This window comes from Asparagus officinalis, chromosome 4 (genome assembly GCF_001876935.1).
Source record: "Asparagus officinalis chromosome 4, Aspof.V1, whole genome shotgun sequence".
Taxonomy (NCBI): Eukaryota; Viridiplantae; Streptophyta; class Magnoliopsida; order Asparagales; family Asparagaceae; genus Asparagus; species Asparagus officinalis.
The window spans coordinates 62,013,936-62,024,608 of record NC_033797.1 but is presented as its reverse complement, the minus strand read 5'-3'; the positions used below and the strand labels follow the sequence as shown (position 1 = coordinate 62,024,608).

Here is a 10,673-nt window from a genome sequence, read left to right as displayed (position 1 = left end):
GGATATTCCAGATCAGTTATATGTCCTATATACAATACAATCGTCCTAGGTAAGTGAGTTATAATAGCATTTTTCATTCACATCGTTTGTGATAAGATTTGCTAGGGGCCTTGTATCAAAGAAAAAAATTTATATTTAGAAATTTTCATATCATAATCTCCCTGCTCTAATTTCCCAAAAAAATTATTTTTCATACTTTCAGTTTTACTTCTATGATACAGAGAATGAGATATAAAAGTGAATGAGAATATTAGATAATATAAATATGAGTGAAACCGCAACTAAAAGTTAACATGAATATGAGTCGAACCACAACTAAAAGTTTAATGGACATTGTTGATGTTAAAGTGATCACACAGTCAGTTATATCCGTGTTTGGATGAATTTGTTGAGAATTGATGAAGGGACCGCTTTCTTTCATAACTTTATATCTGGTTCTTTGAATAGAGTATCTGAAAAATCTGCACATGTAGCAACTCGCGAGAGGGTGGGGTTTGGTTCCCCTGTTGTGCCTCCGACGATCAAGTTAGCTAATGAACTTGAATGTGGTAAATAAGATATGTGGTAATTCTTGTGGATGTGCGGTATGATTAAGTGATCACACAGACATATTATAAGTAAATTCATATGCAAAATTCCTTTGCGAATTGAATGATCACTCATCTTTTGAAGACTTTAAGATACTAATAAATAGAGATATTGTACTAGATTAATATGTTAATAACTTAAAAATAGTAGATCACGTGACCACAATATTGGTTGAAGGAAACAATAGCAATATTTTACTTGAGAGAGAGATTATTGAGTTGATGATCAATCCAAAAAAAAAACTTTATTTTCCTTTTTTATTTTTACTCTATTTTTATCAATTTAAATAATCATGATATTTAACCACGTGCATTGCACGTTCATCTCAACTAGTAGAGAAAATGTGGAACTTGCTTTACAAGTTTACATTGATAATTAAAGAAATATCTAAAAGACATACATATAAGTATAACGATTAAAAACCGAAGGTTAATTTACTTTGAATAACTATTATGTAAATAGGTACGTCAAATGATAGGAAATAAGCTTTAATCGTAAAATTAACCATATTTAAACTTGTAAAGAATTTTAAAAAGCTAAGTAATTGAACACATATATCATCTTGCATTAACTATAACAACCCCAAATAAGTTTTGGTTATACACTTATACGTCATAATTTGGACAACAATATGACCATCTGGACTTTATGTCTCGAAGAAGAAATTGGAAGGGGTTATATGACAAAGCCCCATTCAGTCATGGCTTTTATTTTGTATATCCCCAAGGGAAACCGGCATCAAAATAAAAAATAATAATTAAATTAAACTGGAAAAAAAAAAAGACTTCGGATCCCTCAAAGCCCAAGTCCTCACCCTTCTTCCCATTCTATAAGTAAGCGCCAAAAGAGTTCACTCCCAAGTAACTTACAAACCTTTCTCAATATTCGACTCCAAATCAAAGAGGCAATAAAATGGTGAGCAAAAGAGATTCTTGGTCAATACTAGTCACGCTAATACTACTACAAGCGTACGGCTCACTCCTCATTGCAGCCCGAGCGCAGGTTCCCACGAACAGGACTCTACGCCTGAGCGGTTTAGTCCTCCACCACTACAAAGTTCACAATACTTGCAGATACGCCGAGGTTTTCATCAAGCATCTTGTCACCAAAGCTTGGAACAAAGACCGCTCCATCACCCCGGCGCTCCTTCGGCTCGCCTACTCTGACTGCATGGTTACGGTACGCAACTGTAGCTGTAACTGTAGTAGCTGTCATGATAATCAATTAGTAGTGACTGTACTAACGGCCATTTCGTTACGCAAAACTTCAAAGTTACGGTGAGGACTCTGAGTTATAATTTTATGTTCTAACAGAGGCGTGTTGATCGAGTATCATTTTTATGGATCGAAATATTTTTTTTTTTGGTCAATGAAAGAATTTTATTCATCCACCAAATTAATATGAAGATTGATACACATCAAGTTTGCTCAGCTTAATAACCTGAGATTACTACTACATTTTCCAAATGCAAACAGCAAAAAACAAAGACCTCTAATCACAGAGATAAGCAACCCCTGTTAAACGCCTGGCTTGTTGAGGATTGTGATCCAAATTCCAGTCTTAAAATTTAATACATATCCAACATGCTCCCACAGTAAGTGCTGTTTTGATGATCTTTTAAACCTACCATACTCAAACAGTGCTATTTTTTTCCTTAATGGTTGGGAGATTAATTTGAAATTGAATTCATCTCATATTATCTTCGACTATCATTCACAACAAAAAAAGCTTCCAAGTGACGAATAGAGTTGAGAGCCATAATGTTATATTCTATTAATACTATTTCTTTATTTTCTCTCAGGGATGTGATGCTTCGATTTTGTTGGATGGAGAGGGATCAGAGAAGGAGGCACCCCAGAATTCGGGGTTGAGGGCATTCGAACTCATCGATGGGATCAAGCGTGTGCTCGAGGTCTACTGTCCCCGTGCAGTCTCCTGTGCGGACATTCTACAACTTGCTGCTAGAGACGCGGCGGGCCTGGTATATACACCCCACCAAAGCTCAAAAACAAGATCAAGAAACGTCGAAATTTCCAAGTTTCGAACGGATCATATTGAATATCTGGCAATACATTGTGTTACTGCTAGAAATATTTTTTTGTGACACAAACTAGTCTCTTTTTATTTATTTATTTGTGTTTGGTGTTTGTTGTTGGTTTGACGCAGGCTGGTGCACCAAAGTATCCGGTGTTTACGGGTAGGCGTGATGGGTTTCGATCCAATCTGAAATTAGTAGATTTGCCTTCGCCTTCAGTTACATGGGATGAGGCGTTGGCTTACTTCAGGTCCAGAGGCCTCGATGTTCTTGATCTCGGAACTCTACTAGGTAAATATCGAAACGTATGTATATGAATGCGTGCGAGTGTGCGCGTGTGTGCACGTGCCCGCGCGTGCAGTAGTTGAGCTCATACATATTCAGTTAAGAGTAACGATAGATAGTCCTAGCTATAAAAATGGACTGCTTTTAACTTACCAAATTATTAGCAAGTGGCAAGTATAGAATTACATGTTAGTTTCTAGCATTCCTCTGCAGAACCTCTGGCTACCTGTGAAGTTAACCGCAAGTTTGTAGTACCCCTGCGCAATAGTTGAGCTCATACGTTCACTTTCCCAACTAACTTTGGGATTGTTTGGTTACAGTTTCAGACTTAAGTCGCAATTGCAATCGATCTCTCCTAAGGTGTAGAGGGAATTTAAGTTGCAACTCTAATTGCAATCAAGCTCATGGAAGTCTGAAAAACCTGTTGCCCCGGCCAAAACGAGCATGTACAATACAATTATGAACACAGTTTGCAAACTAAACCAATCAACTACAACCACAATCCACATGATAATAGCAATGACGACATCTGCAACCACATATGACTACTGACACTTGTATTGCAACTAAAGTTCTCGTGAACCTAATTAAGGGTGCTTCTACAGGGACCCGAAAATAGGACAGATAGGGGAGACATGTGAGGTGTCTCCCCTTAATTGCATAATGAGCTGACCAATATGCAATCAGAAGGGGACACCTCACGTGTCCCCCTCTATCTGTCCCATTTTCGGGTTCGTGAGGCTTTTTTCTTTTAATGATCCAGAGTTCTCATTATTCATTTTTTCCTGACTACTTAATTACAGGAGCACACACCATGGGCAAGACGCGCTGCCACTACATCCATGACCGTCTCTACAATTTCAACAACACCGGCAGGCCTGACGAGTCCATGGACCCCTCCCTCGTCACCGAGCTCAAAAAGACATGCACACCAGGCACTGCTGGCTCCAGAACCTCTAACGAGAGTACCGTCTATCTCAACCCAACCTCAGGCAGCAACAACTCATTCCAGAGCTCATACTTCGACCACGTCCTCAAGAACCGTGGCGTTCTCCGCATCGACCAGCAGATGATCACCACAATGGATGGGATCAGGATTGCTAACGAGTTTGCAAACGGGTTTGAGGACTTCAGGAGGTACTTCGCGCTGGGGATGGCGAGGCTGGGGAGTCTGGGGGTGCTTACGGGGAAGGAGGGGGAGATAAGGAACAGTTGCCGGCGGACTAATTCTGGTAAAGTGTTGAAATGAGGGGAGCTGGAAGTTTCTGTTTTGAAATTTTGGATTCGGTGATTGAGTAAGTTTTAGTGTCTTGAAGGGTTTGAATGTGATGGAGGGAGCCTGCATTTTCTTTCTTTTTATGTGGTTGTGTAATAAAAATTGGATAGATTTGTATCAAGTATGGAGGGAGCTTGAATTTTCTGACTTGCAGTAATAAAATTTGGATAGATTTGTATCAAGTTTGATGGTAAATTGTTAAAGAAGATAGTGGTCAAACTCTGGCCTTTTATTTCATTGTCAATTTAATGCTTCTGCTCAGCATTGTGAGCATATCCCGTAGCAACATGAGTTATACTTTTAATATCTGTATCTACTTGTAATTAATGGATGTGAGCATCGATAAGACAAACATAATGGGTGTGAGTAAGGGTGCCAAAAAAATATCTGTATCAGAGTATATATCTGTATCCATGTCCAATAAGGATACAGAGATCGTTACTAAATTCTGTAACCAATAGGATCTTGTTGCTGATATGATTACATAATGAAATAACCAGACCCGTGTTAGAAATATCTGAACCTATGTTGATTTTCTATTGTAAATGATTTAGTTCTTAGAATAATGGATTTGAGACTTATTTTCATGATCAAGTAATATAAGCTTAGTTTTTCAAATATAATGAACATATCGATCAACTCTCTTGTATCATACCAACTATATTTTTTAGATATTATTTGGTTTTCTCATATCCGTTTTGCATCCGCGTGCATATTTGAATATGTATCCGAATGTATATCCTCATCCATATAGAATTTTAGGGGATATAGATATGAGTTTTCCTTACCGAAACATATTTTGTATTTGTACCTGCATCCATGATTGGTAAGCAGAAAGAAATTGCTTTCTCTGGCCCGATGAAATGAAACATTTTCTTCGCTCATTCGGCTTTGATTGTGTAATAGCTTAATATTTTATAAATATCATATGTGATCTGTATTCGATCCATTTAACACCCCTAGATGTGAGTGTGGATATTGTTCGTTAAGACAAGCTCATAGTCCACATTCATCAAATTGAATACGATACAAGTCTGTTAAGAGAAAGATAAATAAATGTGTGTGTGCGTGTGTGTATATACATAAATTAAAATTTCTCAGATAAGAGCTCATCAATATGTTTTCTCATATCTTAAAAAAGCAAAAGTTATCGCCTAAGATGGTCATAGATCCATTAATCTAAGCTCAAAGCAAGTTAATTGTTTGATCAACTTATATCTAGATACTTCGATTACTAGTCCAGATCTTTTATTTACATCCGTATCTAACTAAAATAATAATATTTGTGCCCATATACATATCGTATTGAATACATAGTTTCGTATCAACCTCCAACTATCTGGAGATCTATCCACAGCCTTTTGCATTCCCTAGTTTACTCCCATGAAAAGTGAAAAGTATCAAGCACTCGCCAAGCACGTGAGCTGACGGTTATGAGCAAGAAAGAGAGCTAATACTCTACGAGCACAGATGGAAAACTTGGTCAAGTGTTTTCATTCAATTACCTTTTCAAAGATTGTTGAATTATATGCACTGTACTATATTACATTCGTATAAACACACCCTTAATAATTCTCTCTTACGCAAAAGGGGTAGGTGAAAAATACATCAAAGTTGCCAGATTGGCTTGCAATTACAATTGAATTGCAAGGAAGAAAATTGCCATAGATGGCATACAGAGGGAAAGGGGGACGAGATCTGCTTCTTCTCTTAAGCTTTAACAACCTTCAATCTGGCGCGGGAATAGATTCAGCTGTCTCCTTACTGGATGCCTTTGATTTCTGAAGATATGTTCGTGCTATATCCAACATCTGATCCACCTCTTTCTTGTACTGTATCGACAACAAGAAGCTTTCTTGAATTAAAGGGACAAAATTTAAACTCCACACAAATAATTTGATAACAACGGTGTGAATCGGGACTTTTATGAAGCTGCATAATGTGATTCAGCAGTAATGGTACTTCTTTCCTAAGCGAACATCTGATACATGGAGCATGATAGGAATCGTGGTAGATTATGAGTTGTGAACAAGCTGAGGATTGAAGTGCAGGCAACAGGAAACTTGGATTTAGTTTCTGAAGCGGTAAAAGTTTCTTTCAACTGTGTGCCAGAAGTGAACACAAACAATTTGGATACTATCACGCTAATATTACCACTAAACAAAAAGTCAGTAACTCTAAGTTATAATAGCATCGAGAGTATATCATAGAGAAACAGAAAATATCAAAATCTGCACACCTCATCAACAGCTCCAGTTTTTATCTTAGACTGCATAATGCACCATTTCTTGAAATGTGCGCCTGCAGAATTAAGTTTGATTAGATGGAAACTATGCAATAAAGCAAAAAATTAAAAAAAAAGTGATCAATGGAAACTAACGAGAACAAGTTGGAAATCGTACCAACTTTTATGTCTAGAGTACAGGAAGATTCAGAATTCGTTTTCAATGACCACCTACAATGAATCTGTAATGATATGCCAACTCAGTCATCTTAAACGAAAATTTCAAGAGTACATGGTGTAGAATTTTTTCTATACTTATCAAGTTTACTTTTTCACATTTTTTTTGAATTTTATTTGGACATATTAATTTCCCAATCCTTAGGGAAACGCATTGATCCAGATGGTTGGGAGGCTTCAATATGGCTCCTAGGGTCTTGGGTTCAATTCACATATAAAAAATATAAAAATAATTTCCCAAACCTTTCAGACTTAATGGTACCCAAAAAAAGGGACATAGACGTGATGGTAGACTAGGCAGTATTTAGGCAGCAACTGTGCAGTGGCGACTTTCCTTAAAATTTTCACCATTCAAGTATTAAGCAAAATCTAAAATGTGCGACACTAGCCTGGTAGTCCTGTCTGAATGTGCCAGATTTACAATAGTAGAGCTGCAGCCTGCAGGGGTTGTAAAATGTCCAGAAAGAAAGTACAACTACAGACTCCAAAGGCCCTACAATTTCATTAAAAAATTATGCTGTAAATTGACATCTCCTAACAAGTATATTGTGTGGATCTAGTTCATGTCTTACTTGTAAGTCAGAGTCCATGTGAATTGAATGGCAAACTAGGCAACATCGTAGAGTCATCTAATTATGAAATAAGAAGAAAAATCTAACCAGTAAATACCTCAAAGTAAGAACCAAATGGAACATCATGTGCTTGCTGGACTGTCTCGAATACCTGAATACGAAAATGTCAATGTCAACAGGAAAAAGAAAGTATTAAAGGAAATTTTAAATAACAAAAGTTAGGAAGAGAAACTGCTTATTTTTTCTAGTTCAAACAAACTTCAGTAGATTAACTGTTACTTGATTCCCATACCAAGGTTGTCTTATCAGCTGAAAGAACAGCATGTTGCCACTCCGTCATAGCCGTATCTGGTGGACACATGGGACTATGACAAACTGATCTGAAGGTAATTTCTCTGACTTGACCATCATATTCATTAGCAGCATGCCATGGGCCCAACTGTGTGACACAATAAAGATAGTTACAAACAATGCAGTTGGTGAACATCATGTTGAACAAACTTTGTCCCGTACATATACTAGAAACTTCAATCTTCACACGTCAATCCTAATTAAGATGCAAGTAAATAAGAATATAACAATATTTACATGGAAGAATAAACAAGCAGCAGCATAAGTTCTACATAGCTGCAATTTATTGACATTCTTAAATGTGATGATTTAGCATTACGAAATAGGTGCTGGTAAATATGTTACAAGTTCACAACATATTCTGGCATTTCTTATGCACATTATACATGAATTTTTTTTTAATTCATGTCAACCTAACCAATCACTATCAGTCAGAAATAGAATTATCTTCATATATCCAATGGAGGGCAATGCTGCACAGACAATGCTTACATTGAGATTTGAATCCTTCCTTGCTGATCGATACTCGGCAATAAATTTTGAATCATCACTCAATAATTCAGTAAAGAACTGTTCGGCTTTACAAGGGAATATCCCCTAGGAAAAGGTGACAAAAAAATTAGTTGAAAACCGATGAAATTGCAGGAATCTACTATATGCAGTGCAAGTAGGTTTGCATTCATACATTATATATCCCAACCAGAACTTCTTCTTTAACAAAATCTTGGAAGTTTCCCGTCTGAACAAGATCTTCTTTTGGAATTTGTATCTGGTTTTTACTACTGCCGGTGGAGCCAACTCTAATGGAGCTACTATGTGCACGCAATGCTGACTGCGCCCTCTCCTGTATTTAAAAAAAAAGTAAGGACATAAATCTTGGCCAGTTCCAAGTCCCAATGCTTTCTGCAAGACTACGAGAACATGTTGAATTTGACTTAAGAGCGCAGTGTAGGGAAAACATGAGCAATATCATTACATTTGTACACAAATGTATATGTGCTTGACCACGCATATATACATTGATATACACATCAAGGAGCCCATATGAATAGAAAATTAACATATACAATCCATTCATTAAATGGTTTTACTCTAATTTCACTTTGCAGTGATTGGGAGGAACAGGTTGGAAGTCATTAAAAAACATTTTTTATCCATATGCCTCTAATAATAAATCAGGATGAATGGTAGGGATCACCTATAGACCTAATTTGTATTATGTAGGTGTGAACAAACTTTTTCAGATTCCTTGAACAATTTTGGCTTACCCAAAATACCAAACATGTGTTATGCCTGTATCTGTTCCTCTGCCTGTGTTAACTGTAAAACACAGTCCTCCAGCTTTGAGGATGCATTCCAAGAGGGAAAACGATAAACTGGTTTAATACTGGATGGTCTTCACTTGTAGATCAGACAAACATTATCTATCTGTAAGATCTAACTCCCCAAACCATAACCAATTAATTTAAATGCATTCGAAGATGAATTAGTTGGTGCCTCAAACTTGAATGCACATATAATTGAAAATAGTGATAGCTGTACTAGATGAGTTATAATACTCTTGTACTACCACACACAAAAAAGTGGGACCTTTCCAGTAAATTGCAAGGAGAAACTATGAGTTGTCATGGACCCCACTCTTTGTGTAGTACTACAACTCTTATAGTACACTTAGCATTTCCCAATTGAAAATTATGACTCAGAAGGATATACAAGCTCCGAAAAGGAGAAGGGGAAAGGGCACACATACTGTAGCTCGAAGAGCCTACATTGCTTAAACCCTAGACTTACAAGGAATAGCATACAACATCTTAATCACTGCTACTAACTGCACTATGTTGACCGTGGCAGGAGCAAGAAAAGATAAAAAGCATCACTAGCAGCAGAACAACTGCATGAATTCCCTGTATAAATGAAAGATACAATGATAACTTCAGAGCAATGCTAATGTCCTTTTGACAATTATGCATAAATTACTTCAATTCATGTGCGCAGAGAAGAAACACATATCCATGCATGGACACACACATGTGCATGTGTACACACTTGCATCTAAATATATATACACACATTTATATGCAAACATTCGAAAAGTTGTAAAATAAAGGCTTACGACCAAGGAACTATCATTTTCCAAAGAACAATGAAAGCGAACTACTTTAACTAAACAACATAATCATAATTCAAATTATGTTAGAGAGACGAGGTTTAGGGAGAAGATCTCAAGTCTAGTATAAATGTTGTAAGCAGTTGCACAAATAAGCTTAGAAAAAAAGAGTAAATGCTAACTAAAACATCAGATGAGCCATTGAGCCCACTGAAACAACTAATCATTAGTTTTGTTTGTTTCTTGGGTCGCCAAGTGGCGACCCAAACAGAGATTTACTAAGAATCTGTTCAGGAACTGGATCAAAGCTTAAGTTAAGTTATGGCGGCCATGGGTGGGGGTGGATGGATTTAGTCAACAGTTTCATTGGATCTTAGATATAAGAAATAGATCATACGATCTGTCGGGGATTGTCAACAGTGGATCTTAGATATAAAAAATAGATTCACTATGTTGAGTTAAGTTCGGTCAACCACGTTCAACCTAAGTCCACAGGGCATAATATGAGAAATCCACTATGTAGAGGGATTGAGGAAGAACCTTACAAGAGGAATCCACTCATCTCCTGTCTCTCAATCTCTAGGATACAAATTCCTTATTATGATGGAAACTCTATCTCCTAATCATGATAGGCCTCTAATCCTATCCAACTACATGAAGTTTACAAAGAATCAAAGACAATCCAAGGCACGAGTCACTACCCGTTTCTAAGCTTAAATTCTGAAAATAAGTATAGCAGAAAGTAAAAGACACAAACTAGTACTAGTTAAAGTGATAACCAACTTTATTTTAAGAGAAAACTTCATAACTTGACAAATATACTGAATTTATATCAAGGCCCAGCCGAGAAACATGTTTCTCACCCCTAGTTCAATTCAATCTTTCAAACCAATTATCTTAGAGAACAACTGCAAATAGTTACCATAAAATTTTTCTCATTTACATTGCATGATAAAAATCAAGACCTCGGGAAAAGAAGGAAAAGCTAATTACATGAG

At 36.8% G+C, this 10,673-nt stretch overlaps 2 protein-coding genes across 3 annotated transcripts in view; one reads left to right on the top strand and one right to left on the bottom strand.

The window, feature by feature from the left end:
• Positions 1,468-4,415, top strand: LOC109835980 (probable peroxidase 61). The gene is made up of 4 exons (XM_020403933.1): positions 1,468-1,767; positions 2,390-2,569; positions 2,755-2,914; positions 3,712-4,415. The coding sequence occupies exons 1-4, from the start codon at positions 1,501-1,503 to the stop codon at positions 4,155-4,157; spliced, it is 1,053 nt and encodes a 350-aa protein (XP_020259522.1). The 5' UTR covers positions 1,468-1,500; the 3' UTR covers positions 4,158-4,415.
• Positions 5,654-10,673, bottom strand: part of LOC109837574 (BAG-associated GRAM protein 1) — a 30,178-nt gene continuing 25,158 nt past the window's right edge. For both annotated transcript variants that reach the window (XM_020405877.1, XM_020405878.1), the window contains exons 12-18: positions 8,254-8,412; positions 8,061-8,165; positions 7,510-7,656; positions 7,315-7,368; positions 6,587-6,650; positions 6,424-6,485; positions 5,654-6,016 (exon numbers count right to left, since the gene is read on the bottom strand). In XM_020405877.1, the coding sequence (XP_020261466.1) occupies positions 5,912-6,016; positions 6,424-6,485; positions 6,587-6,650; positions 7,315-7,368; positions 7,510-7,656; positions 8,061-8,165; positions 8,254-8,412 (696 nt within the window). In that variant the 3' untranslated portion in view covers positions 5,654-5,911. The remainder of the gene's footprint in view (positions 6,017-6,423; positions 6,486-6,586; positions 6,651-7,314; positions 7,369-7,509; positions 7,657-8,060; positions 8,166-8,253; positions 8,413-10,673) is intronic.